Source organism: Arabidopsis lyrata (genome assembly GCF_000004255.2).
Source record: "Arabidopsis lyrata subsp. lyrata unplaced genomic scaffold ARALYscaffold_6, whole genome shotgun sequence".
Taxonomy (NCBI): domain Eukaryota; kingdom Viridiplantae; phylum Streptophyta; class Magnoliopsida; order Brassicales; family Brassicaceae; genus Arabidopsis; species Arabidopsis lyrata.
Genome location: NW_003302550.1, coordinates 5,426,755 through 5,453,006, shown reverse-complemented (window position 1 = coordinate 5,453,006; position 26,252 = coordinate 5,426,755). Strand labels below are relative to the sequence as shown.

The 26,252-nt window shown below is 38.3% G+C and overlaps 7 protein-coding genes across 10 annotated transcripts; 2 read left to right on the top strand and 5 right to left on the bottom strand.

Moving 5' to 3' along the window:
- The first annotated feature begins 143 nt into the window (after nucleotides 1–143).
- Nucleotides 144–2,826, top strand: LOC9307642 (leukotriene A-4 hydrolase homolog). The gene is made up of 4 exons (XM_002873570.2): nucleotides 144–1,263; nucleotides 1,455–1,688; nucleotides 1,775–2,101; nucleotides 2,411–2,826. Exons 1-4 carry the CDS (start codon nucleotides 268–270, stop codon nucleotides 2,702–2,704), a joined length of 1,851 nt encoding a protein of 616 aa, XP_002873616.1. The 5' UTR covers nucleotides 144–267; the 3' UTR covers nucleotides 2,705–2,826.
- Nucleotides 2,732–3,608, bottom strand: LOC9307641 (50S ribosomal protein L10, chloroplastic). Its single transcript, XM_002871526.2, has one exon. It carries the CDS (start codon nucleotides 3,539–3,541, stop codon nucleotides 2,879–2,881), a length of 663 nt encoding a protein of 220 aa, XP_002871572.1. The 5' UTR covers nucleotides 3,542–3,608; the 3' UTR covers nucleotides 2,732–2,878.
- Nucleotides 3,609–3,741: 133 nt separating this feature from the next.
- LOC9307640 (hydroxyproline O-arabinosyltransferase 3) lies at nucleotides 3,742–6,873 on the bottom strand. Its single transcript, XM_021021011.1, has 9 exons — nucleotides 6,649–6,873; nucleotides 5,933–6,425; nucleotides 5,768–5,835; nucleotides 5,491–5,692; nucleotides 5,219–5,316; nucleotides 5,044–5,113; nucleotides 4,835–4,906; nucleotides 4,424–4,537; nucleotides 3,742–4,071 (listed from the first exon to the last, which is right to left on the bottom strand). The coding sequence occupies exons 2-9, from the start codon at nucleotides 6,320–6,322 to the stop codon at nucleotides 4,009–4,011; spliced, it is 1,077 nt and encodes a 358-aa protein (XP_020876670.1). The 5' UTR covers nucleotides 6,323–6,425; nucleotides 6,649–6,873; the 3' UTR covers nucleotides 3,742–4,008.
- A 544-nt stretch (nucleotides 6,874–7,417) lies between these two features.
- Nucleotides 7,418–9,745, bottom strand: LOC9309684 (ADP,ATP carrier protein 2, mitochondrial). 2 transcript variants are annotated; one of them, XM_021022848.1, is made up of 4 exons: nucleotides 9,447–9,745; nucleotides 8,522–9,015; nucleotides 8,068–8,439; nucleotides 7,418–7,970 (listed from the first exon to the last, which is right to left on the bottom strand). In XM_021022848.1, exons 2-4 carry the CDS (start codon nucleotides 9,005–9,007, stop codon nucleotides 7,674–7,676), a joined length of 1,155 nt encoding a protein of 384 aa, XP_020878507.1. In that variant the 5' UTR covers nucleotides 9,008–9,015; nucleotides 9,447–9,745; the 3' UTR covers nucleotides 7,418–7,673. The 2 variants fall into 2 exon arrangements, with proteins under 2 accessions (XP_020878507.1, XP_020878508.1); XM_021022849.1 differs by having other exon boundaries at nucleotides 8,522–9,032; nucleotides 9,447–9,551.
- A 6,573-nt stretch (nucleotides 9,746–16,318) lies between these two features.
- Nucleotides 16,319–21,642, top strand: LOC9307639 (flowering time control protein FY). Of its 2 annotated transcripts, none has more exons than XM_021021713.1 (18): nucleotides 16,319–16,729; nucleotides 16,817–16,908; nucleotides 16,999–17,067; nucleotides 17,145–17,249; nucleotides 17,403–17,498; nucleotides 17,604–17,686; nucleotides 17,805–17,876; nucleotides 17,949–18,046; nucleotides 18,361–18,420; nucleotides 18,528–18,588; nucleotides 18,678–18,765; nucleotides 18,865–18,928; nucleotides 19,186–19,264; nucleotides 19,482–19,571; nucleotides 19,697–19,779; nucleotides 20,266–20,720; nucleotides 20,891–21,061; nucleotides 21,330–21,642. In XM_021021713.1, the coding sequence occupies exons 1-18, from the start codon at nucleotides 16,606–16,608 to the stop codon at nucleotides 21,390–21,392; spliced, it is 1,953 nt and encodes a 650-aa protein (XP_020877372.1). In that variant the 5' UTR covers nucleotides 16,319–16,605; the 3' UTR covers nucleotides 21,393–21,642. The 2 variants fall into 2 exon arrangements, with proteins under 2 accessions (XP_020877372.1, XP_020877371.1); XM_021021712.1 differs by having other exon boundaries at nucleotides 21,327–21,642.
- Nucleotides 21,643–21,844: 202 nt separating this feature from the next.
- Nucleotides 21,845–23,228, bottom strand: LOC9307638. The gene is made up of 3 exons (XM_002871523.2): nucleotides 22,990–23,228; nucleotides 22,361–22,627; nucleotides 21,845–22,094 (listed from the first exon to the last, which is right to left on the bottom strand). Exons 1-3 carry the CDS (start codon nucleotides 23,124–23,126, stop codon nucleotides 22,007–22,009), a joined length of 492 nt encoding a protein of 163 aa, XP_002871569.1. The 5' UTR covers nucleotides 23,127–23,228; the 3' UTR covers nucleotides 21,845–22,006.
- Nucleotides 23,229–23,327: 99 nt separating this feature from the next.
- Nucleotides 23,328–26,105, bottom strand: LOC9309683 (protein IQ-DOMAIN 1). 2 transcript variants are annotated; one of them, XM_002871522.2, is made up of 6 exons: nucleotides 25,844–26,105; nucleotides 25,371–25,505; nucleotides 24,978–25,283; nucleotides 24,354–24,566; nucleotides 24,137–24,268; nucleotides 23,328–24,052 (listed from the first exon to the last, which is right to left on the bottom strand). In XM_002871522.2, the coding sequence occupies exons 2-6, from the start codon at nucleotides 25,437–25,439 to the stop codon at nucleotides 23,444–23,446; spliced, it is 1,329 nt and encodes a 442-aa protein (XP_002871568.1). In that variant the 5' UTR covers nucleotides 25,440–25,505; nucleotides 25,844–26,105; the 3' UTR covers nucleotides 23,328–23,443. The 2 variants fall into 2 exon arrangements, with proteins under 2 accessions (XP_002871568.1, XP_020877373.1); XM_021021714.1 differs by having other exon boundaries at nucleotides 25,371–25,521; nucleotides 25,844–26,056.
- Nucleotides 26,106–26,252: the final 147 nt, after the last annotated feature.

Genomic DNA, 26,252 nt, shown 5'->3' with positions numbered 1-26,252 from the left:
GTTTAACAATCGCCGTTTAATATCTAACGGTTTCAACTTTATGCACTAATGATTCTCCATTAACCAAAATTATTCCCAAAATATATATATATATATATATATATATTTCTTCATAAATTGTACACCATCGATCATAATAAAGCAACAATTCTTCATTTTTCTTTTTCTCCCGCTTTATACTGGTCTCTTCCTTCTTCTCCACCTCTCTAACTACCCCTTTCCTCAAACAAAACCCTAAGCCATAATCCAAGCTTTTCTCACTCAGCAATGGCACCCATTGATCCACACTCTTTCACCGATTCCTCTCATCCTCTCACCACGCATGTCGCTCTCTCCCTTTACCTCGATTTCAACACCTCCATCATCCATGGCTCCGCTCTCCTCACTCTCTCCTCCGCCTTCTCCGGCGAACTCTCTCTTGATACTCGCTGCATTTCCATCCATATGGTCCTCGATCCTCTAACTCTCGAGCCTCTCCCTTACCGCGTCTCCACCACACCGGATCGAATCCGAGGCACCGAAGTTGTCGTAGTCCTCTCCGGTCAATCTTCACTGCTAATCGTCTACTCCACTTCGCCTTCCGCCTCCGCTCTCCAGTGGCTATCTCCGCTTCAAACCTTCTCCAAATTGCATCCCTATGTCTACACGCAGTGCCAGGCGATTCACGCCAGATCCATTTTCCCATGCCAGGACACTCCTGCCGCGAGGATTCGCTACGATGTCGTCATGAACATACCGAATTCGCTCTCTGCCGTCATGTCGGCTCGCCACGTCCGTCGTAGGCTTGCGGTTCCTGAGGAGGCTAAACATCTCGAGGCGGGGTCACTGGGTTCGTCACTGTGGTGTGGTGAGGATAGAGTTGTGGAAGAGTTTGCTATGGAACAGCCTATACCGCCTTATCTATTTGCGTTCGCCGTAGGTGAGTTAGGGTTTCGGGAAGTTGGACCTAGGACTCGGGTATACACAGAATCTGCCGCCGTTGAAGTTCTGGATGCGGCGGCTCTGGAGTTTGCAGGAACGGAGGATATGATCAAGCAAGGGGAGAAACTCTTTGGAGATTACGAGTGGGAGAGATTTGACTTACTGGTTCTGCCTCCGAGTTTTCCTTATGGAGGGATGGAGAATCCAAGAATGGTTTTCCTGACGCCTACTGTAATCAAAGGAGACGCCACTGGAGCTCAAGTTGTAGCTCACGAGCTCGCACATAGCTGGACTGGGAATTTGATCACTAACATCAACAACGAACATTTCTGGTTGAATGAGGTATTTTCTTGATCAGCTCTTCTGATTTCCCAAGTACTCTCTGCCTCAGTTTATGCTCAAGATGGAAAAGATGAGTTAGCTTTGAATTGTCCTGTGCTTTTGCTTCTTTTAGCTACAAATTAGGATGTTTAACTGTGTGTCCGTTTTTAGAGTTTGCCTTGTTGATACTTATTTCATGTTCATGGCAATAGGGATTTACAACTTACGCAGAGAGGAGAATTGTGGAAGTTGTTCAAGGCCCGGATAGAGCTACTCTGAACATTGGCATTGGTTGGAGGGGTTTAACTGATGAAATGGAACGGTTTAAGGACAACTTGGAGTGCACTAAACTGTGGAACAAACAAGAAGGTGTTGATCCAGATGATGTGTATTCTCAGGTCCCATATGAAAAAGGATTCCAATTTGTGTTGCGAATTGAACGCCAGGTTAGTTGAATTGCTGTCTCAACTTGGGTGTTTTGTTATTTAATGTTTACAATAAAGATCATCTATTTACTTTGAAATACTTTCAGATTGGAAGGACTGCGTTTGACGAATTCCTCAAGAAATACATTGCTACTTTCAAGTTCAAGTCAATCGATACAAGCATATTTCTTGAATTCCTGAAAGCAAACATCCCCGGCATAGAGAAAGAGATCAACCTACAGCTGTGGACTGAGGGCGTTGGTATTCCAGAGGATGCATATGAACCAGTCTCAACCATTTACACAAAGATCATATCCCTGGCAAAAGAGTTTAAGGAAGGAAGGATGCCAAGTGAGGATGACGTTGCTGAGTGGAACGGACAGGAATGGGAGCTGTACTTGGAGAATCTTCCTAAATCATGTGAACCTTCTCAGGTACTCTTTGCACTTCCTCTAAGATAATGGGAAATTGCTAGGTGCATTAGACTTAGATTGAACTAATCGATAAGCTTTCATAAGGAGGAGAAAAAGGCCTAACTAACGGTCAGTTAGGTTAGCTCAATAGTTACTCTTGGAGTAATGTGGGGCTACTGAATGGTTGTGGAAAGCGTATTGGCTTTGCGAGAGTTAAGATTTTATCTTGTTATCTTGTTTGTAAACGACAATGCAAGGTCAATAAAGGAAAGATTGGGAATCAGGTTCCAAAACTATGGCTAACACCCACTTTGCTCATTGGTGAATCAGGTCATGGCCTTGGACAAGCGGTACAGACTAGCAGAATCGAAGGACTATGAAGTGAAGGTCTCGTTTCTGCAGCTTGCAGTCACATCCAAGTGCAGAGAGTACCATGGGGAAGTGAAGAAAACTCTAAAAGAGGTAGGAAGGATGAAGTACCTGCGTCCACTCTTCACTGCTCTTGCACAAGCTGGTGGAACAGAAGAGAAGCAGCTGGCAAAACAGGTGTTTGCAGAAGCTCGAGAAACTTACCACCCAATAGCTCAGGGAGTGGTTGAGTCTATCCTCTCTAAGTACATCTGAACAAGACCCTTCTTATAGCTTGAGAGCACTCCAAAAAAATAACATTTTAATAAAACCCAGTGACTAGTGACTGTAATAAACAATTGGTGCTTGAGAGTCATAAACAAAAAATTGGAATTGCATTTTGTTGCGTACATTACATTCTCCAAAAGATGATTAGTACAGCTTACTTAACTATGCATTACTCTCATCCTCCAACTTCTTGATATAGGCCATAAGCACCATTATAACCTCTCTTGCAGGTGCTTGTAAAGTAGTGACGAGATTAATGGCCGGAGATTGCAGAGCGCCGAGCATCTTAGCGTAGACCTCAGCACGAGTGGGCATGGTCTCGAGAACTTTAAAATTGTCGGGAGCGTAGAACTTACCTTCGAAGACGGCGCCGGCAAAGTCATTGTCTTCAAGCTTGCGTTCTTTCTGGAAACTCCGGTAGGGCTTGAGGGCGGAAGGGATTTCATCGGTTTGGACGAAAAGCCAAGCGTTCATGCCTTTCATACAAGGCTTGAGAGCTTCCCATTTGGTGCCTTCAATGGCTTTGAAGACCAAAGTGTTCTTGGCGACGATGAGCTTCGTGGTGTCGGGGAGAGTTCTCCGGAGGTCTTGAAACTGCTTGACGGTGAGGCCTTTGTAGTTGATGGCGGCGAGGAGGTGGCAGTTCTCCAGGTGAGACTTGACGGCTTCGACAGTCTCTTCCTTCTTGTTACGAGACACGGCGGATCTAATGACCGGGAGGCGAGGGTAGTTTGGGGAATTCGAGGTTTTGGGTGTTAGGGTTGAGATTCGCTGGTGACAGAGAGGAGACAAGGAAGAAGAGAAGGAGAGAAGAGCCACTTCCATTTTTGCTCAGAAGATGAGGAGACTGTGTTTCTTTCTAAGCTGTGTGGAGGAAGGCGATAGATGAACAACAACACAATCTACTAAGCAATTTCTTTTTTCTTTTTTTTTTTTTTAATATAAATTTATTAATGGAAAATTCATGGATAAAAGGGTTAATAGACGGAACTATTAAGTCCGTCTAATTGCACGCAAACATACAATTTTGTCCTAATATAAGTTGTTGTCACATTATCCATTGTTAAACTAATCAGTAACTAGAACCAAAAATGATTGTTCTACTCTCTTTCTAGGAATTATGGAAGATGTTTCGTCTCAAACAAATAATTTCATAATTTACTACTCGAGTTTATAATTTAACCAGTGAAAAAAAAACAGATAAAAGGAAGTAAAGGGAGAAAGAAAAATTTCTTTATGCAAAATATTGCTGTATGGCTTTGTCCTTATGGTTCGTGTTTTGTGGATGCGAGTTAGAGAGTGTCCCAATTAGGGATATTGGAAGTAGCTTCATTCACCATCTTCACAAGTGTCACCTGCAAAACACATCACACTTGTGTTAAGAAAAGTCATTCACTATATATTATGGTTCTCACTCTCACACTTCTTGTCAATGATTGACCACAAACGAAACCGTGACTCCTAAAGATATTGGAACTACCCTTTATAGATTTATGCATATCATCTCCCCAGAAATAAAACCATTGCAAATTGAAAAATTACATCAAACTAAGGATAAGCATTTGTATATGAAGTTGCTATCTAGACTCGGATTCCAATAAACCAATGGATATGATGTGAATAAGTTCCCCTATGAGCTATGGATGACATTGCTGCAGTAACTTGTAGTAAGTACGATCAGATTAAAGAGGTAAATATATAACATACCACACTTTCCGGAACACCGGGAGGCGGTAAGGACATGTTCCTCGGAGGAGGACCCCGCAAATGTGATCTCTTATCAAATCGCCACTCTCCAATTTTGCCATATGTCAGCTCACCCTATAATTAACAGTCAGTAATGTAGTTAGTTTATAATACATATGAAACTGATATAAGTAAGCTAACACGGTGTTCTGATGGCATATCATTGAAACGTCCTAATTTAAAGACATTGCATAAGATTGCAGAAAATTTTAGTTACTAGTTTCACGAGAATCTAGTAAAGAAAACTTAACTAAACTAAGCAAAAACAAATGACCAAAAGGTTGCATAAAATAATGAGAGAATACTTGAAACAAATGACTCAAAATGGAAGGTCTCAAATTTATCTGCCAAGAAATGTCAAACAGAAATCACCTTCATGTTGTAATCGCATCCATAAGTGTAATGGATGATAAACTTCCCCTTGGTAGACAAATCCCATGGAGGCTGAAAGATATGGTGAGAGCACTTAGGAATACAGAGCAGAGAAACGACTTTTATAACTTTGACAAACAACTTAACAAAAATAACTTCGACATAGAATAGGTTATCACTAAAGTAATCAGCACAACGTCGATTCTTACCTGAAGCATGAAATCCTTCCGAAGTATGTGACGCACCCCATGTATAGCAGATGCAATTGCGTAACCATACCTTATCAAACAGAAAAGAGAAAGAATAAAGTAGTCAGTTAACAATGATGGGATTCAAAAGGTGGAGAGCCAATTTATAAATAAACATTATGTTTCCAGTGCTAACATTTCCAACACCCATCCAAATGCCTTATCAGTTTCTGGATCGTTTTTCATCGTCAGCGAGACATTCATCCATGTAGGAGCAATCTTTTCAAGTGATTCCTGCATAAAAAGTGTATATGCATGTCAATATTAACTTTAATACATGAGCAGAACAAACAAAACATATTCCTGGACAAAAACATCACATCTAGCTAAACGCCTCTAGAAATCTTTGGGGCCCAAGTAAAATGTGTGAGACACAGATAAAACACAAAGAGTCACTATAGCACAAACCTTGCTTATGATAACAGGAGAGTTTCCAATGGGATCGATATTTGTTACTGGCCCCATCTCCACTGGATAATACTTTCTGACTATGTTCTCGTACTTTTCAGGTGTAATATAGAAAAACGGAAAAGCCGCTGGAAATCCTCCAACAGCCAAATTGGGAAGGGGGTTAACAAATACATGATCAGGCTCTGCCATGAGCACATAGCTGCACCAACATTAAAATGAAGGAGATTTAGCAAACAGTAAAATGTTTGTTGGAAGGAAGAGAGACAGTACTAACTCTTCCTTGATGGTAGCTCTTTCAAGCCATTGCACGAATGCCCATGGTCTATTCAAGACAACATACCCCTAAATACAGGATGACAAAAAGAGTGATTCAGTGATAAACCATCAACAAAACTGAGACCAAGTGGAGAAAAGGGAATAAATAAAATGAAATTGTTACCCGATCAAGACCTGGGGGAAGAGGATCAACCACAAATGTGGGTATTTCATCCATCAAGTTATCGGGATTACCGGAATGCAAAATGCGGGTGAAGCCTCCCATATCAGAACCAGGAAGAGCTTTCTTCTGCTTATACCAATAATACATAATACGACACTGCCACTTATTATAAGGTGCATCTGTAGCTGTTAAGGCAACATGAAAAGGTGCTGGAGAAATCTTAGCCTTCCTGATATTTAGAGGCATCTGAACAACAGGATCTAGAAGTGGACTTCCATCTGAATTACTCACACCAGATCTATTGTGAACTATAAGTGTCAGAAGATTATATGTGACAACAAAGAACCCAAAACCCAAGAGAAACAGAAGCAAGCCCGATGCTTTGCCCATTGTTTATCCACAAATCAAGCTAAATTACAAAAGCAAACTTATTGGTGATTCCACTACTGCCTTCAAGCTTAGCAGTGGATCCTTGGAGCTCAGAAATTCATTCCTGCAACCAAAGGTGATGGTTTTAGAAAAAAATGAATCGTGGCAAGCTAAGCTGATGCAACTTTGCAAATTGAAAACCCAACCATCAAACATTATGAGAATTAAACGATTAAAATCGGCTAAAGCTCCAGAGATGCATAATTGTTGACACAATGAATAGATCAATTAGAGTGTGGAATTCCAGGAAACGTAAAAGATCTGAAGAAGAAGCAGAAGAAACCTACAATAATCAGAAGCGGATTCTCGGAGTGTGACGTAAGAATTAGAGATTCGTAGAGAGAGACCTAAGAGGGAGAATAATCAAGGGAAGAAGTGTCGCCGGAGAAGAATAAGAGATCGGAGGAGTAATAAAATGAGGGAAGCGGTGTTGACTAACGGTGCGTCATTAACGAATTATTAATAACAATCGTCCAAAGTAATTTGACAAATGGTGTCTTTGGATCGTGCCAATGAATATAATTTTAGGAAAAAAAAACAACCATTATTATTAAACTTTTGAAAGTGCAAGTGTGTGGCAGACCACGTTTTAGAAAGGAAAAAAAAAAAACTATTTAAACAAAAAAAAGAAATAATACGTGAATTCAAAATTACCACATAATTAACATGTTTTAAGATTGCAATATGGCTTAAAGATGGGCAGCTAGTTGTGGTTTGGTTTTCGACGTGCAATTTTATTTGAGAACTAGTATTTATTTATATTTGTCTTCTTCATATTTCGTGTGTGTTTGGAAAGTGGAAACGTGCTCCTCGCTATTGAGCTCGCAAGAATCTGATCGTCTAAAAAGTATTAACGTTACGGATATATTTGTCTTGGACCTCTTGATTGATGGCACCTTCCAGTTCCACGCCTAACATTTCCCTCCCCACTTTGTTTATTGAATATTCGAGATTTCGATTTCTCTTGTTAGTAAACTACAGAAGCTTCAAATATATAGTAACAACAATTTGATATTCATGTGCAACCAACAACGGTAGCAATACACATCATACATGTTAATTAGAAAAACATCCTCATCTTATAAAACAAAAAAATTCGTAGCTTGCTTCCAAGGAGTCAAATCTCCCTCCCATACAAAATTTATTCCATAAATAAAAAACTTATCCTCCAACATATAAATTTCCCCTTGCTCCTCTCTAATTTTACGGGAAATTGATTTCATCAACATCTTTTTTTTTTAAATCCTGAAACTGTAAATCGAGAAAAAATAAAGAAAGCCAAAGCTTAACAGTGACCGCGGGATTTTAGTACTTAGGCACCTCCAGATCCATACTTCTTGCCGAAGACGATCAACTGCAGCTTGTCGTAGCCAGCAAGCACACCAGCACCTGCAACGGCACGCAGGATGTTGGCACCAGCACCCTTGAACAGAGACCTGGCTCCTTCCTTCTTAAGGATCTGTGAGAACGCATCCATCGAACTTTTGTACTTCACGGCTTCACCTGATGTCATCATCATTCTTCTACGAACCGTGTCAATCGGGTAGGACGCAAGACCCGCACCATTGGTGATGAGCCACCCAAGAGCAAAACTAGCAAAGAAGCTGTCCTGAAATATCCAGCAAGGAAAGAGATAACAACATTAGAATCAAACAAGGCAGGATCCCTGATTTCTTCAGCTGTCACTTTATGGATGTCAAACAAACCTGCAAGTCACCAGTCAGGAGGACAGGCTTCACAGAGTCGTACAGTCCAAAGTAGAGACCACGGTAGACAATGATACCAGCACAGGAGATGTTGAACCCACGGTAAAGTCCAGCAATACCATCTGACTTGAGGGTCTTCTTGTAGACATCAACTAAACCATTGAACTGCCTTTCCCCTCCCTTCTTGGCAGACTTGGAGTCATTGGCAAGACGGGTACGTGCATAGTCAAGAGAGTACACAAAGAGAAGGGAAGAGGCACCAGCAGCACCTCCAGATGCCAAGTTACCAGCAAACCACTTCCAGTAGCCATCCTTGTCTTTCTTGAAGTTGAAAAGCCTCTTGAAGTAATCTTTAAATGCAAAGTTCAAGGCCTAGCAAGTGAGAGAGACAGATCAGTAACCAAAACATCATATATCACTAGATATTTTTAAAGAGACGTGAAACTTAACCAACCTGAGTGGGGAAGTAACGGATAACATTGGCAGTGTTTCCTCTCCACAGAGAACCAAACCCTTCATCCTTAATTGTCCTGCCGAAACAGTCACCAATACCCTTGTAGGGCTCAGAGAGCCTTCCAGCCTTAAGCATCTCATCCTGGTTTTGAATCAAAAGCTTGACACGCTCAATGGGAGCAGCAGCAGTCTTTGACACAGCAGCAGAAACACCACCCATCAGGAAATCAATCGCAAAGTTAGTAAATCCTTTCTCTCCTGGAGCTTGGACAAACACAGGAGAAGTAGTTGTTGCAATCCGAGATGCAGCCGCAAGAGGATATTGGAATGCAGCATTGGAGTAGTTTCCGTAAGCTGCATGCCTCTGGTATGTAGCAGGCCTCTGGAAAGCCGAAGCATAACCACGAATGTCCTGAGAAACACCGGAACGCAAGATTTGGCCAGAAGCCTTCTGCAGAATCGTGGGGTGCTGAGTCTGTTCAACCATTTTAACCTCTACAAAAGTAAACAACCTGTAGTGTAAGACATAATGTGAAAAAACCACAAAATTAATGAAAAACAATGGATTGGTTTAAATTTGTGAAATGATGTATTAGCTGCTCTATACAAAACCTAGTAACATCATATCAATCTAATGTGAAACCATGCGACTCAGAAACTAAACCATGAAAGCAGAAAATTTAGGTTAACGACGTCCGTACATCAGTAACTAAATGGCGGATCATTTCTGAGTTTTACACAAGCAGATCTATTGTATCAAAACATTCACACGATCTAAACCATGAGATCATTGACACGAAACGAAATCTATATCATTATACCTTGGTGATATAAAAGACTGTGAGGCAGATCAATAAAATCAAATGAAGAACAGAGAGAAACAACGAGATTTAAAGCGATAGAGACCTCAGAGTAACCAAAATTACCTAAGAAAATCGATGGAGAAGCGAAACTGAGGGAGCGAGAGATTCTTCGCCCTTTCTTGTCGGAGCTGAGCGAAGAAGAAATGAGAGAATTGTGGCGTAGAGGCGAGTTTTTGACACGACGAGCCTTTTATTGGCTCCAGAAATAGGGTCACACTAGAAAGAATCAGATGTAACGCTCCATCATATGCGCTCCGAAGCTGTAGGACCGTTAGATCATCGAGATTGAATTATGGATGGATTTTTAACCGTTGATTATGATTACAACAGGAAAATAATAGTAATATGGAAATATACGACTGCGTTATTGGCCGTAGATCTTGCTACCTATTTGGCGCCGGAAATCTGGAATGTTATTGGCCATTGACGGATTTTTGTTAGTCAAATGTCTACACGGTGACGTTTAAGCAATTTCTTTAGTTTATTCTTTTGGTCAAACCTCTTTAATATTTTATTTTGACCAACAATATATTTTATTAAAAAAAAAAAAAAAAAACACAATCCACCAGTGGCTTCTCGCCTCCTACTCCGTCGGCTAGGGTCGATGAACTGTACAAAATCTAGTGGATCACTGGTCATCTTCGGGGCCGGTGTCATACCTTTTGACTCAGAATTTCAAATGTCCAAGTGATTCAGTAATGGTTGGAGGAAGGCTTGTGATGCTGCCTCATCCAAATGTACGTATTTGGCTTTAAATCCTACGCGTCTTCTATCTAGCTCCCAAGTATGATATGTCACTTTCTTGTTTTCAGCTCATGTTTGTTCATAGGCATGTTGAAGATGGAAAGGTGCAGGATCAGTCATAGCTCGGTCATGTAACTCTTGTATCTGAAAGCTTTAAGAACAATATCAAGGTTTTGATTATAAAAGACTCTCTCTTTTATTGTATGAAACTAACTCAAAACATACATCCAAAACCTTAATCTCTCAAGTTCTCTCTACAAATCATAAACTCTCATATCTCCTAATGTCATAACTTGACCTCTATTTATAGGAGAATACAATTCCTAACCCTAATAGAAATTACAACATATTAGATAACTCCTAATATATTCTAATATTATCTCTAATTATCCATATCTTGGTTTTAAACAAAAGACTTTTTCTTCAAGTTATCTTCAACTCTTCAAGCTTATTCAACAATCTCCCTCTTAAGCTTGAAGTCTTCAATCCTCACATCTTGAACACCAATGAGATCCCTCATTTCTTTAAATCTGATTCTCCCAAGAGCCTTTGTAAGTATATCAGCTTTCTGAATTTCTCCGGGAACATGATCTACATCAACCAGTTCGTTTTGAATGCATTCCCGAATGAAATGATATCTTTTGTGGATGTGTTTGCTCCGGCCATGGAAAACTGGGTTCCTAGTAAGTGCTATGGCTGATTTATTGTCAATAAGAATCAGTACTTTATCACATTGTTCCTCAGTTACTTCATTCAAAAGTTCTTGGAGCCAAATGGCTTGTTTGGCAGCCTCAGTAGCAGCCATAAACTCAGCTTCACAGGATGAGAGTGCAACAGTTTCTTGCTTCTGCGAGCACCATGTTATAGGACAGTTATTGAGATAAAATATGTGACCTGTAGTACTTCTTCCATCATCCTCATCAACATTGTGACTACTGTCACTGAATCCTATTAATCCTGTTTTGTTTCCTCTGCCAAAACAGAGTCCATATGATCTAGTTCCCTGCAGGTACCTTAGAACTTGTTTCAATGCAGCTCCATGAGACTCCTTAGGTTCGTGCATGTACCTGCTCAGAACTCCAACACAGTATGAGAGGTCTGGTCTAGTATGAAGTAAATATCTGAGACAACCAATGCTCCTTCTATACTTCTTTTCATCAATATTTTTTTCTTCTGGTGCTTTACTTATCCTTAAATTTGCACACATTGGTACATGAACTGCATTGCAGTCTGCAAATCCAGTTTCCTCCAGGATTTTCTTTGCATATCTTTCTTGGTTTAGCAGAATACCATCCTCACTCTGAGTAACTTCAATTCCTAAGTAGTAAGTGAGCTTTCCTAGATCACTCATCTCAAAGTTTCTTGCCATGCCTTTTTTAAACTCTAATATTATTTTCAAGTTTGAGCCTGTAACAAGTAGATCATCCACATAGACAGCTACAACCAGAAACTCTTCTCTTTCTTTCTTTCGGTATATAGACGGTTCTTTTGAACATTTAGCAAAGCCTAATTCCAGAAGAATAGTGTTTAGCTTTGTATTCCAAGCTCTCGGAGCTTGTTTTAATCCATAAAGGGCTTTGTTTAATCTGTATACTTTGTTTTGACTTCCTTCTGTTACAAATCCTTCAGGCTGTGAGACATAAACAACTTCTTTCAATTCTCCATGGAGAAATGCTGTTTTTACGTCAAGGTGGTGTATTTCCCACCCATTAGAAGCAGATAAAGCAAGAATGAATCGAATGGTCTCTATACGGGCCACTGGAGCAAAGACTTCATCGAAGTCAATCCCATGTTTTTGCACGTATCCTTTTGCCACAAGTCTTGCTTTGTATTTATTTATGCTCCCATCAGCGTTTCTCTTAATTTTGAACACCCACTTTAGACCTATTGGTTTTGCTCCTATGGGAAGATCCACCAAATCCCATGTTCTGTTTTTCTCTATAGAAGTAATCTCTTCTATACATGCATCCCTCCATTCTTTTTGATCTTTTAGCTTTAACTAGTAACTTCCCTTCTCTGTCACAGAGTGTTAAATGATCATCTCTCATTCTAACATCACATCCTGACTCAGTGGCCTGACCAAGGCTCACAATGTTGCTTCTTAAATCTGGGATGTAGTATACATCATTAAGAGTTCTTCGATCTCCATTCTTAGCAATAAACACAATTGAGCCTTTTCCTTTGATATCAATCCGAGAATCATCCCCAAATCTAACCTTGCCTGTAATTGATTCATCAATTGTTGAAAAGTAGGCTAATATTCCTGACATATGGTTGCTAGCACCATTATCCAAGTACCAAACGTTCTCATTATCTGAACTTGCTTCAAATTTGTTTGGAATAACATTTTTTTCATTTAGATATACGATCTCATGCATCATTAGTGCGTCTGCTTCTTGTGTTTCAACATTCTTAATTTCTTGAATCTCCTGAAGTTTAAGTAACCTGTCCGGGCAATCAGAGGCATAGTGTCCTAGCTTGTCACACCTATAGCACGTTATCTTACTTGCATCTCTGTAATTTCCATTGTTCTGTTGGTAATTATTATTTTGAACATAACTAGAACGTCCTCTTCCTCTACCACGTCGGCCTCCTTGACTTCTTCCTCTGTTTGAGTACCAGGGTTGTGTTTCAGAGTTTGCATACAGCAATTTACCCTGGTCCTCTTGATTGTCTTCTTCATCACAAATCCTTTCTTCATAGGCTTTTAACCTACCAACTATATCTTCAAAAGTAGTTGAATTTAGGTCAAGAACTTGTTCAAGTGCGGCTATTATGTGTATATATCTTTTCCTTGGCAAACCATTCAAAAATTTCTTAACAAGTTTTGGTTCTTCAATGTCATATCCAAGTGATGCAGCCTTTGTAGATAATTCTGAGAGTCGTCCTGCAAAATCATCTATCTTCTCTGTTTCTTTCATCTTTATTCTTTCAAGCTCACTCATTAGGGTTTGTAGTCTTGCATCTTTAACCCTATCAGCTCCTAGGTTTCTAGATTCAATCGCATCCCATATCCTCTTTGCAGTGTTTAGTTTCCCGACTTGCAGCGTTAGTGCTTCAGGGATAGACTGCAGAAGCAGAGCACTGGCCATGTTGTTCTTGTCAGCATCCGTTGATCCTGGTTCTATAGCATCCCAGACTTTATGAACTTTTAGAGCCATTGTCATGCGTATAGTCCAGAACGTATAGTTTGTAGGGGTTAGCATCGGACATTTGATAGAGGAGGAGCCTCCTCCTTCTTTGTTGTCACCTACTGGGATCAAATCTCCCATGTTTCTTCACAGATCACCTTCTCGTGATCGTGTTTTGTTTGTCCTCGTGATCGTGAACGATTCAAGCTCTGATACCAAATCTTGTATCTGAAAGCTTTAAGAACAATATCAAGGTTTTGATTATAAAAGACTCTCTCTTTTATTGTATGAAACTAACTCAAAACATACATCCAAAACCTTAATCTCTCAAGTTCTCTCTACAAATCATAAACTCTCATATCTCCTAATGTCATAACTTGACCTCTATTTATAGGAGAATACAATTCCTAACCCTAATAGAAATTACAACATATTAGATAACTCCTAATATATTCTAATATTATCTCTAATTATCCATATCTTGGTTTTAAACAAAAGACTTTTTCTTCAAGTTATCTTCAACTCTTCAAGCTTATTCAACAGTAACAACTATTATTTATCAAGCAAGAAACGTACGTTCGCTTCCGGCCAATTTTTTTATTAAACAGTTCAATGGCTCACTAATTTTTTTATTTAGGATCAGTCTTCAAATTTTCCAATATGTTCCACTATGAATACGTGAATTATGTGTGTGTTTTCATTCACAATTCACACACACTCTGTCATGATTTTTATGTTTGAAATAATCATTGAGCCATTGACACAACACAACAACAATATTTGAAGAAACCAAGTTTGAATCATACATGTACATGTGGGGGGTGTATTGGAACAATGATTTTAGAAAATTTTGGTTTTTTGTTTAAATCACCTGTTATTCAATTAGTGATTTTAAAATCTCTTCCCAAATTCCATGTTATTGAAACTAAAATTTATGTAAAATCATTCCAAATCATTTCAAATCTCATGTTATTCAATCATGAATTTCTAAAACCCATATCAAATCCACTGTTATTCAAACTTAACAAAACTTTTTTAAACAATTATTGAAAACAGATTTGGTGAGACTTTGGATACATTTTTAGTGTAAAAATAACAACTAAACAATCACACCTCTAGAGGTGGTATTTGATTAAAAACAAAAAAAACCAAATAAAAACATGTGGCTAACAAAACTAAACTAGTGAAACAATCTCCTCTCTTCATCCTCGTCTTCATCTCTCTCGATCTCGATCCCTTGAACAAAAATACATAAGAGATCCTAAAATCAAAGTCCCCATTTGCCTTGTTGATGGTGATTCCAATTATTTTTAAGCATGTGAATGGTTCATTGATATTGATTCTACGGTCTGTAATTTTTTAGAGAATCCTAATTTTTCTATTTTTTGTGCTAAAAATCTCACCAAATCACCTATATATTATCTCTTTAAAAGCTCATCAAATCACAAATTATCTTTCCTTTTTTAAAATAAAAATAACAATTCCACCAAAAGTATCCTATAAACTCACTTAAATCACTCTAAATCCAAAATTTCCTAAATTCCACGAAACCCTCCTCAATCTTTAATTGAATACCCCCCCCCCCCCCCCGCGTAAAGTTTAGTGGTTGATTATATTTTACCAAATTAATTACAAAGCTATTTAGGTTATAGTTTTACAAACTAAAAAGACAAAAGTAATTTTGTTCCAAAAAAAAAAAAGACAAAAGTTTTCTTCTCAGCCAAAAAAAAAAAAAACACACAGTTTCAACTTTCAAAATTATCTACTATACATTTTTGCAACACTTTTTGGGGTTCCTAATCAGGTCAAATTTTGTTTATTTTTGACCCGGAAATCTTCAATCGGATCTTTCCTTATTTTTGACAAAATTAAAAAACGAAAATTAATCAATAAAATCTAAAAAATATATATTTTCTCAACTAATTACTATACCTAAACTCTTTATTTATGGCATATTCTCTACAATTTTTATAGATATAGAAATCAAATATGATTATTTAATGCTAATATAAAAAATTTGAACTAATTTCCTAAAACCTCTCTACCTAATTAAAACATAAATATATGATTCTCATTTCACTTTTATATGATCTTATATTTATATTATTTTGAACTATTATAAAATATATATACTTAATAAAAAAATTCGATTTTTTTCTGCATATGCTATGATTCAAATTTTTTAAAACGGACATATATTACTCAATCGATGAAAAAAAAAATATGTGTACAATCTATATTATCATTTTTGAAAAACAAATTTGCGCGTTTAATCAGGTCGTATTTTTTTTTTTACTCTGACCCAAAATTGAGTCATTCTGATATTTTCTTAATTTCTACAATTATCTAAAACGGGACAATATACCACGGTGAAATCTTAAAATTAACAAATCGAAATACAATTATTTAGTATTTTAATATACATTTTTAAAATATTTTTACGGGTTGGTCTAAAAACACACACTAATTTGAAAAAAAATATATATATATATATATATATTATAGAAACTATTTGAAAGCAAACTTTTAAATTGACTCGAATTATATGTCTTTTAAATAAAAGTGTTATTAAAAAAAATAACAAAATGATGTTTAATTTTACGGGACATGATTATTTGGTGGGACGGGTCGGATTTGGATTGATATTAATACGGGATAATATATCACGGGTGAAATCCTGGGATTAACAAATCAAAATACAATTATACAATTTTAAACACTAAACAAAACAAATACAACTTAAAATTTTTATTTTTAGTTACAACGCATGTGACTCGCAATGTACAACAAAAGATATTATATGCAACAAATTCATCAGTTTATAAAAAGACAAAAAAATCAAATAATTAACCCGCGGTGTACCGCGGGTAACAATCTAGTGTTTAATTACAATACTATAAAATTACAACTAAATTCATTTTATTTAGATACATATACATCTTAAAAATAAAACATAAATTCGTAGAGATTTTTTTTTAGCAAATTCGTAGAGATTAAAGGCTAATCTTCATACCAAAAAAAAAAAAAAGAGATTAAAGGCTAATCTTTTCGTTAAACTTTAAACCGACCGGCGATCCGATTCTTTCTTCAAGGCTGCGAGGGTTTAGCTTTGCCGAGAGGAAAAAAAAAACCCTAATCTCTCTTTCTTCTCTTCACGCCATTATCGACTTATCATCTTTTGTCTACACATTGTTCTTCTCTGCTCTTGGGTTGTCATCAATTCGCGAATTTTGATACACGCCCACCCCTAACGAGACCCACGCTCGTTTCAAGATAACCTAAATTCGAACACTTTCGCAGTTCTCATTCGATTAGCATAAATCAGTCTTCATTCTTCGTGGGCAACAATGTACGCCGGCGGCGACTTGCACAGGGGTTCACAGATGCCACCACCACCGATGATGCGGCAGTCGTCAGCTTCTTCCTCTAACATCAATCCCGACTACCACCACCCCTCTGGCCCCTTCGACCGTAAGTAGTATTGTAGACTTGAGCTTCTTCTTCTTCTTATTTTTTTTGGATTAGTGAGATCTGATGTCTCTCTGTCTGATGTTGCAGCAAATGTAGACAGTTTTGGGGCGAAACGAATGAGAAAACATACACAGAGAAGAGCTGTTGACTACACCAGCACCGTTGTGAAATACATTCAGGTACTGTATTCCCATTGCTGTCACAGTATTTCTTTTCTTAATTGATTGATTATGTGGAACTAAAGGAATAGAGTTTATGTTTTTGTTCAGGCTCGAACATGGCAGCGAGACTCAAGGGATAGGACCTCTTTACAACCAACCCCAGCTGCAGCAGTTGATGTTAGATTTCTTTGCTTTTCTGTGTTATGCAATAAGATTTTTGATTTTCTGCTCTAACTTAAATATCAATGTTTCAGATGCTTCCCACAGTTGCCTATTCAGATAATCCTTCAACAAGCTTTACTGCAAAGTTTGTTCACACATCTCTAAACAAGAATCGTTGTTCAATCAACCGTGTATTGGTATTTCCCTCTAACAGCTGGGTGCTTTGTATTATTCCCTGTTTGCCATGTTTGTCTATTCAAGAAAGCTAACGTCTTTCTTTTCTTTTTTCTTTCTTAACTCTGTTATGCCAACTTAATGCGATCATTGCTGATTGGGTTTCTTGTATTTAGTGGACACCTTCAGGCCGACGTCTTATCACGGGCTCCCAAAGTGGGGAGTTTACTCTTTGGAATGGGCAATCTTTTAATTTTGAAATGATTCTTCAGGTTCGTTTCTCAGCTTGTGTTTACTAATCTTTGGAAACTTCTGTTTTGATTCCTCTATAGCTGTTGCTCCTGGTATTGACTGTTAAAATCTGCTGTCAAAATCAGGCACATGATCAACCTATAAGGTCGATGGTATGGAGCCACAATGACAATTATATGGTTTCTGGTGATGATGGAGGCACAATAAAGTAATTTTTTTTCTTTCACTCTCAAACTTGTGATAATGAAAATGAAAAGCTCGGAATTCTATGATTCAGATTTAGTTTTTGCTGTGACGGTAAAGATCAATTGTTTCTTATGTATCAGGTATTGGCAGAACAATATGAACAATGTGAAAGCCAATAAAACTGCTCACAAGGAATCAATTCGCGATTTAAGGTAAAAAAAAAGGTTTGATATGTTAGTATATTAAATGAATCTCTTTAAATTTTAACAGTACGTATCGAACAGTTTCTGTAAAACAGATTTAAAGTTCTGCTCGTGTTCTGATGATACGACTGTTAAAGTCTGGGATTTTGCCAAGTGCCAAGAAGAATGCTCATTAACCGGTAATGTGATCTGAACAGATTATCGGCAGATAGTGAATTTCGTAGTTGCTTTCTCTTCTAGTTTGAATTCAGAAGGCCATTTGGAATGTGATGTATGTTATTATAATTGGACCCTTAGGCTACACAGAAAAAGTATTATTGAGATTCGGTTTGGTGTCATGCCATGGAAATATTAGTTAGTTTTGAAGGCTCCAAATTGGTGCTTTTTTTTCCTATCCTTTTGAAGGCATGTTTTCACAATTTTCTTCATATTTGTATTTTCTTCTATTTTTTTTACGTGACCAAAGGGTTCTTTATATTTTGAACTCAGGCAGGCCATGGTTGGGATGTCAAGAGCGTTGACTGGCACCCCACAAAGTCCCTACTAGTTTCTGGTACATTATTGTATAGACTTCTATTTTGATAATTTAATTAGAAAGAAACAGTTGTATATTTCAGAGCTTCTCTCTATGATTATTCGCTGTTTAATCTGTGTTAACAGGTGGAAAAGACCAACTTGTCAAACTGTGGGATACTAGAACTGAGAGAGAGCTTTGCTCACTGTAAGTAGTGCGTAAATGTATTATGTATTTTATTATTGTTTCACGTTCAAAGCTTTGACGAACTTGATGGCCTATTCTCACTTCTGCAGTCATGGTCACAAAAACATAGTGCTTAGCGTGAAGTGGAACCAAAATGGCAATTGGCTTTTAACGGCCTCGAAAGATCAGATAATTAAGGTAAGGCTAACTTTCTTGGGGGGTGTATTGATTTGTAACTTAGATTTTGTCCGTGCATTATGGAAACATTTGTATGACACTTATGCATGTAATCTGCAGCTGTACGATATAAGGACTATGAAAGAGCTTCAATCCTTTCGTGGGCACACGAAAGATGTAACATGTAAGCTGTCAAATTCTCTAATGACCATGTCTTCAAACACGTGAAAGCAGACAAACTGCCCTCATAAAATGACTTTTCTGTACCTTGACTAGGACTCTAAAGTATATGCCTTTGAAAGATTATCATTGTACCCATGCTTTACTTAATGGAGGTCGACATATGAGACATTATCCCATGGATGCGAGTTATCAATTTGTTTCTTCGATATTTCTAATTTGCAACTATTTCTAATTAAAAGTGGTCGAACTCTGTTAAAGCTTTGGCATGGCATCCCTTCCATGAGGAGTATTTTGTCAGTGGGAGCTCTGACGGCTCCATTTGTCATTGGATTGTGGGGTAGGTACTGTTGTGCAGCAATATGCTGTTTTATTTATTCGTTTATGCTGCTATTGCTTTAATCACTTCTAAGGATTTGTCAACTCTTGTTTCTTGTCTACATTTTATATTCAGTCATGAGGTATCTACATATACTAGTAGCATCTTACTTTACCTTATATTTTGTGGTTTTTTTTTGAGGTGTATCTAATTATGAAAAACTTTTCTTAATTCCCAGGCATGAAAACCCGCAGATTGAAATCCCAAATGCTCATGATAACAGTGTTTGGGATCTTGCATGGCATCCTATTGGATATCTTCTTTGCAGGTAGCAATTTCAATAGTCCGGTGCTATGAGTTCCTTACAGTTTTATTCTATGATGTGTTGTGGTTCCTTGTGCTCTTGAATAAATAAATGCTTCAGATATTGATTTTTCCCCCTATTATCTGCAGTGGTAGCAATGATCACACAACCAAGTTTTGGTGCAGAAACAGGCCTGCAGATAATCCCCGAGATGTCCTTATGCAGAACCAAGGTTTGTTTTTAGGCTATTAGTATCTGATTTTTTAGTAGACACGATGGATAAGGTGTGGGTAGTGCATAATACTATGTCCTTATCCATATGAGTAGGAAGGATGCTGTGATAGGCTTAACTGGTCAGGCCCTGGCAGGGGTCAGTCTATTCCTATAATGGCTTGTTCGAAATGGACCTTGACTTTTTAAGGTTCAGGCTCGAACAGCCATATGGCACCATGATTAACTGAAATTTTTTGTCGAAAAGAACAGACTTGACTGGTCAAGCTGAGCTGGTCTGATATGGGTGCAGATTTCTACAGGCTTTAAAAATCAGACCCAAGTACTTTTGGCTCTCGAGAAAATCTTTGGTCATTAGTGTCTCACTTACTGTTTTAAAGCATGTACTTTCAAGTTCCATTTGTCAGAAATTAGTGTTTTCTATTTATTGTTTAGTACCGAATTGAAGCTGTAATTTGTGTGTACTAATTACTGTAATTTGTGTCAGGCTATAATGAACAAGGTTTTGGTAATCGCGAGACTGATATTTTCCAACCATCTGAGGCATCGCCATTTCCTGGAGCATTTGTGCCTGGGCTGACACGGAACGAGGGGACCATCCCAGGAATTGGAATAGCAATGCCATTTGATGCATCCTCTCAAGGGGAACATAAACAGCCTCTTCCAGGTTCCATGGCACTGGGAGCTCCTCCTCTGCCACCTGGTCCCCACCCATCGCTTCTTGGAAGTGGCCAGCAGCAAGGGTATCAGCAACAACAACACCACCACCAAGGTCATCCCCAGCAAATGCCTCCAATGCCCAATATGCCTCACCATCAGCTACCACCATCATCTCATATGCCATTGCACCCTCATCATCTTCCCCGGCCTATGCAAATGCCTCCTCACGGTCACATGCCACCTTCCTCAATGCCTATGTCTCATCAGATGCCTGGATCAATGGTATGACTCTCAGATCTCTTGTAATTCGACCGCAACTTAAGCCTGTCTTTTGTGGGTACCCCATGAGTTGGATTCCTCTTTTTTTATTTTCTTAGTGATATTTTAGGGAGGTTAAAAATCATTTTTACTGTGTAGAAAGAGATATTAATCCTCACTTGTTGTTGGAATAGGGAATGCAAGGTGGCATGAATCCTCAGATGTCGCAAAGTCATTTTATGGGTGCTCCTTCAGGAGTATTTCAAGGACCACCAAGCAATGGTGGACCCCAAATGTATCCCCAGGGACGTGGTGGTTTCAACCGTCCACAAATGATTCCAGGCTACAACAACCCTTTCCAACAGGTCTCATTTAAACACTAGTCTTTTGTTGTTTAGTATACCCGTAAAGGTTTCGCATACATATATGTACAAATAGGCAAAGATGTCTACTGCACAACAATGCAAAACATCCTGATACGATTGAACCACAATATATAACTTTTGCAGCTCGTTTGAAACTTACTAGCTAGGTTCTTTGGTATGATTAGATGTTGTATATGCTATTGCTGAGCTTAAAATAGCACAAAATTCGTTGACTAATACGTTCTATGTATTTTATTTCGTGCAGCAGCAGCAGCCGCAGCCGCCTTTACCTCCCGGCCCTCCACCAAACACCAATCAGCAACATCAGTAGGCAACCGTTGTATTAGTACATACATATCCTGTTTGTAGACTTGACCACTTCTTGTAAGGAGTTGGTTTTAAGATGATTCAACGCTGTGAAATGGTTTTACTACTCATGTTTTGATACTTTATGTGAACAAGTTCCCTTACTTTAGAGAAGTTTTTAGTGGCTTCACATGTCAAATACTCGAGTTTGGTTTCGTTAACCCGACAAACTTCTAAGAACAATACTTTCGTTTTGGAGACTTTTATTTTTTAAATGAAGATTGATGTCTCTATTTTTCTGCAATTTTTTGTTTTGTTTGAAATTTGCTCATGTTAAAACTAAGGATTATCAGTGGTCAAGCCAAATAACTCTAAGAAGTAAACGAATGTCACCGTAAATGATCAACCAAGTCGCACTTCCAAGATTTTAACATCTATCATAACCCAAATGATAAATTACTACTCACTACTAAGCAATTAGCATAATGGTAATTTCAAACCTTATTTTTTTCTTTTGTATAAATTGTACCAAAAATTTGAGAAAACAAAAAAGGTTACATACTCTGTTCTTTCTGGTAAGATACCACTATTATGTTGCGCAATTAGTCAGAGACACAAAACCATTAAATTTTGACCAAACTATTCCTGATCTGGAGATCTTGCCTTGGAAGAGTCTTGCCGTTTTTTCACAAAAAGCCTGCTCATATCCTCTGTAGCAACATTGCTCCTGCAGATACAATCTCAAGTTAATTCGATTATAATTGTTCTAAACAAGATATTGCACCTAATTCAGGAGCTGTTCTCATGAAGATGCTCATAATGTCAACAATTGATAATTTCCTAAAACACATGTCAAGCACAAAATCCCCTAAATAACTCTTTGAATGATTGTTAACAACACTCATAGCCTTTCTCCATAGTTTTTAAATTTAATGTTTAAGAAATATAGTGAAAAAGAGATGGAACAAGCAAATATGATATATTATGACTAACCTTCCCTTGAGCTGAGGAGGCACAAGCACATTACCCAAAGTATCAGGATAATTCTTGGAATGAGGCAAATTTCCTCTTGGTAGCTTGGGACGACGAGGAAGAGAAGAAGCATTCCCATTCAAGTCTCTCTTCCGTACTGCATTCTGGGCCATTGCAGCTGCAACAACGGAAGCATGGTCTCCGCCAGTCACCTGTGCAAGTGTGGGGGACTCCAGAAGAAGCAAAGCATCCGGTAGCTTCTCAACAATCTCTTCCTGCTCACATCTCCTACAAACCCACAAAGGAAATTGTATTCAATACCCAAACTTGACACAACACAGCTTCAAAACTTAATCTCGACACATAGAGTATCAGAGAATTGAGCCAGATCGGAATCAACAAAAGGAACTCACTTTCGCAACCTAAGAAACTAAGATTTATACACACGCATCTATACTAAGGGAAAGAACAGTACTTGAAGCCTGAAGCTAGATTTATAGCTACATATGAATCAAAAAGCTCTGCTTCAGCACAATTACACAAAGACGAACAATGAGAAAACTAAGCTATATGAATCATATTAGTCATAGCTGTTTAAGCTTGGTTCCAGTAACACGAATACAAGACTGGGAAACCCTAAAATCACTCACTGCCTAATTGGAGGTAAAGCTTGAGCTGGAGAAACCCGACGCTGTTGCGGTTGCGGTTGCGGTTGTGGGAGAGGTTTCTCCTCGGCGGCTAAGACATCGTCGTCGGATGAAGAATCGTCGTAGTCGACCAGTGACATATCTTCTCCAACCTTTTACCAAAACGGTGTCGCTCGAGTCACGCTGCTTCTATATCTTAGAAAAGGTTCTTAATAGTAGAAGAAACCAATAGATTTACCAAATTTTGGTTACAATAACATATATATGTTTATTTTCTTGTATACTTAACCCAAATGACAATATCTTATGATTATTGTCCTTGTGAAATTAGCCAATTGAAGTTGAGATAAACAAAGTAGTGTAAACAAAAACCAAAACAAGATTTTGATACACATGATGTGAGTGTAACCCTCATTGGAACGTATGTATGTATATATACAGGGTTCAATATCCACACTCATCTCAAGCTGCTCTGCTTGTTCCAGCTCGGTAGAGATCTTTCTGAATTAATGCTGAGATCGTTCAATAGAGTATTATTATTGCATGACTTCAAAGGGCCTATGTTAAATCCCCTTAACCCTGGAGACCGTTGCTGGTATGCACTTGGCCTTGTACTACTGCCATTGTTGGCTATCCTCACTTTGCTTGGTGCTTCACTCATCATTGACGTCGTCAGGCATAGCTTGTTCTTATACGGCGAGTAACTCTCTGACTGTGTGTCAAAACTTCTCGGTCTTATCCTTGGGGAGCTCAATGATCTTGACTTTGCCTTTGCTGACTCTGTGGCAACCATATAAGTTGGAGTAGTGACTGCCACCGCGGCAGGGCTTTGTTCCTCTTCACCCATTGAAACTTGTCTTCTATGATTATTCATCAATCTTCTTGGTGATGAGTTCCTTGGAGTTTTAAGCTGTTTCTCATTCAAAGTTTCGTCTTTCGGTTTTGTTTTTGAAGAGAAGTCGAGATCTTCGAGCTCCTTGCTCTTGGTTAGTTGTGTATCTACCCATTCGTCTAACCAGTACTTCCATTTCGTGTTACTTCGTTTCTGGTATGACTCCGCGGATTTCTGATGTTCACAAAGAATCAGTTTTCAGGTCAATATGAAACTTGGAAAGCAGTAAAAAGCCAAATGAAACAAGCGTGTAGGTACCCGGTGGGTGACTGCATATTCCTTTATCCTTTCTCTTCTTAGTGAAGCTTCTTTCTTGCTCATGACCACAGCTTCCGCTTCTTCCTTTGTTAAAAGACTATCGTCCCATCTCTTTTGACCGTTTGTGTCCACCTGAAAACATAATACTTTCTTACATACTAATAAACTCTACTGCACTGTTTCCAAAGAGTTAACCTTTTTAGATCAGAATACGTACCTTGAGAATGTTCTCATTGAATATATTGCTCTCTTCATAATCTCTGTGAGCACTTCCGGGAATTTGTGTTCTCTTACCACAGACCTGTGACTGAATGTTCACAACAGATTGCAAGCATTTTAGTGTAGTCATTGCTTGACGTCTCACAGCACGACCTCTGATATATGCTTGGAGCTTCACTATTCCCTTCAACGCACGTAGAGCTTTCCTTGCCTGCAATGAATTTCAAAAACATTATCAGCATGTCCCCTGAAAAATGAGAGAAGACAATTGGCTTTAAAAGATTCACATCTGCTTCTCAAAAGACTATATAGGTGACTGACACAGGACATAAATGCCAAGATAGAAACCGGTAAACTCTCCTTTATTCAGTTCACCAAAGATCAACGAGAAGTCTCAAATTTTCAACTACTTCCCAAACCAAGATCCTAGACCCATTCAGAATCCCCAACTCCTTCTGCCTAAACTTCCTTTTAACATCTTAGCTCTCTACCTAACCTACTCAACTATAGTCAACACGGCTACAAGATAACTTCATAACTCCAGTACCAGACTAACACAAAGCTTTCATGAAGATGAGTAATTCTTTCAGGAACTTCATAAGAAAAAGGTGCACAAGCTTACAAGATGACCCCGGAAAGCAGTCTGAATGCGAGTAGCAGCAAGAACTTCTTCCTGTCTATTTAGAAACATTTGATATTGGACAACCAGATCAGCCGTTTCTGGGGATGTTGAACCTTTTGACTCTTCTATGGAATCTAACTGTCGACTACAAGACACTTGGCTGATTTCACCCACATCTGACACACTTTCCTCCTTATGTTCCTCGTGCGATTCATTACTTGTTCTGTGCTCTGGAGGTGCTGTAATAGAAGGTAATCTTTTCTTAATCCTAAGCTTCCAAAATGTCCATTTTCTTCTCTTCTCTTTCTGCAGAAATACATAAGAATAATCAAACAAGATGCAGAAAGCCAGAAACAATCAGTATTAGAATGAGATTAATTTCTTTGTCTTCACCTTTTCTGAATTAGCTTCTGAAATAAAAATCCTTTTCAATACAGTGAACAAGCCCTTCTTCTTTGCCATTGTTGCACAACCATCACCTGCTATATATCTCTGGAATTAATTCCTCCCACAATCAGCCAACCAAATCTGAACAAGAATCCAACTGTTATTCAAACAATGACCAAACAAATCAAATCACTATTGGTACATATTGCCAGAAAACCTGAAATGTGCAAATAATACACATCTCTCAGTACCATTTTCTTAAGAATCCTAGATTTGACTAATCATACTCCAGATCAATACTCTAGATTCCAAAATAGTTGATTCTTAGGAAAAACAAAAACAAAAAGATTTCCCTAGAAGATTAGATGACAGACAAGACACCAAAACCAAAAGAAAGTACCAAATGAAAATAAAACACGACACAATGCAGGTACACCACAGAACTGAAGTCTGCCTCCAAGATTTTTCTCAAAACTTACATGGTGGTGTCAAAGATTTTTCTCAAAACGTTGCTTCAAATCTTGATTGTGTGAAAATCGAGAGAATCAAGATTCAGGGAGAGGGTTTCTGCATCAGAGAAGAAGACTGTTCATCAAATTATGAATGTGAACAAGAGAGAAGAAGGTTTGTTGTTCTCTTCTCCACTGTGCCGACAGGTGAACGTGCCACTTCATTGCCACTCGAAATTATACTTTTACCCCTCACTCCTCCTTAATCCCCTAACTTCTGGTAGATCTTGCTAACCACAAATTGTTGTTGATTTTGTTTAGTTTTTAACTTTTGTGTAAAAGTTAAGTTTCAAGAGTAGTCATTTCAAAATGTAGTAAACAAATGCTCTCCATAAATATTCCCAAACAGATCCCAAACTCTTAAAAGCATTATACAATG

Coding starts and splice junctions, on each gene's coding strand:
- LOC9307639 (XM_021021712.1), top strand. CDS start 16,606: ATGTACGCCGGCGGCGACTTGCACAGGGGTTCACAGATGCCACCACCA. Junction 17,877..17,948: donor GAATCAATTCGCGATTTAAG/GTAAAAAAAAAG, acceptor CGTATCGAACAG/TTTCTGTAAAACAGATTTAA. Junction 18,766..18,864: donor CGAAAGATCAGATAATTAAG/GTAAGGCTAACT, acceptor TGTAATCTGCAG/CTGTACGATATAAGGACTAT.
- LOC9307642 (XM_002873570.2), top strand. CDS start 268: ATGGCACCCATTGATCCACACTCTTTCACCGATTCCTCTCATCCTCTC. Junction 1,264..1,454: donor AACATTTCTGGTTGAATGAG/GTATTTTCTTGA, acceptor TCATGGCAATAG/GGATTTACAACTTACGCAGA. Junction 2,102..2,410: donor AATCATGTGAACCTTCTCAG/GTACTCTTTGCA, acceptor TTGGTGAATCAG/GTCATGGCCTTGGACAAGCG.
- LOC9307641 (XM_002871526.2), bottom strand. CDS start 3,541: ATGGAAGTGGCTCTTCTCTCCTTCTCTTCTTCCTTGTCTCCTCTCTGT.
- LOC9309683 (XM_002871522.2), bottom strand. CDS start 25,439: ATGGCAAAGAAGAAGGGCTTGTTCACTGTATTGAAAAGGATTTTTATT. Junction 24,567..24,977: donor CTGCTTTCCGGGGTCATCTT/GTAAGCTTGTGC, acceptor AATTCATTGCAG/GCAAGGAAAGCTCTACGTGC. Junction 24,053..24,136: donor AATATGCAGTCACCCACCGG/GTACCTACACGC, acceptor TGTGAACATCAG/AAATCCGCGGAGTCATACCA.
- LOC9307640 (XM_021021011.1), bottom strand. CDS start 6,322: ATGGGCAAAGCATCGGGCTTGCTTCTGTTTCTCTTGGGTTTTGGGTTC. Junction 5,836..5,932: donor TTCCCCCAGGTCTTGATCGG/GTAACAATTTCA, acceptor TCCTGTATTTAG/GGGTATGTTGTCTTGAATAG. Junction 4,538..4,834: donor GATGCGATTACAACATGAAG/GTGATTTCTGTT, acceptor TGTTAATTATAG/GGTGAGCTGACATATGGCAA.
- LOC9309684 (XM_021022848.1), bottom strand. CDS start 9,007: ATGGTTGAACAGACTCAGCACCCCACGATTCTGCAGAAGGCTTCTGGC. Junction 8,440..8,521: donor TCCGTTACTTCCCCACTCAG/GTTGGTTAAGTT, acceptor CTCACTTGCTAG/GCCTTGAACTTTGCATTTAA. Junction 7,971..8,067: donor TCCTGACTGGTGACTTGCAG/GTTTGTTTGACA, acceptor TGGATATTTCAG/GACAGCTTCTTTGCTAGTTT.
- LOC9307638 (XM_002871523.2), bottom strand. CDS start 23,126: ATGTCACTGGTCGACTACGACGATTCTTCATCCGACGACGATGTCTTA. Junction 22,628..22,989: donor GCTTTACCTCCAATTAGGCA/GTGAGTGATTTT, acceptor GTGGGTTTGTAG/GAGATGTGAGCAGGAAGAGA. Junction 22,095..22,360: donor CCTCCTCAGCTCAAGGGAAG/GTTAGTCATAAT, acceptor TTGTATCTGCAG/GAGCAATGTTGCTACAGAGG.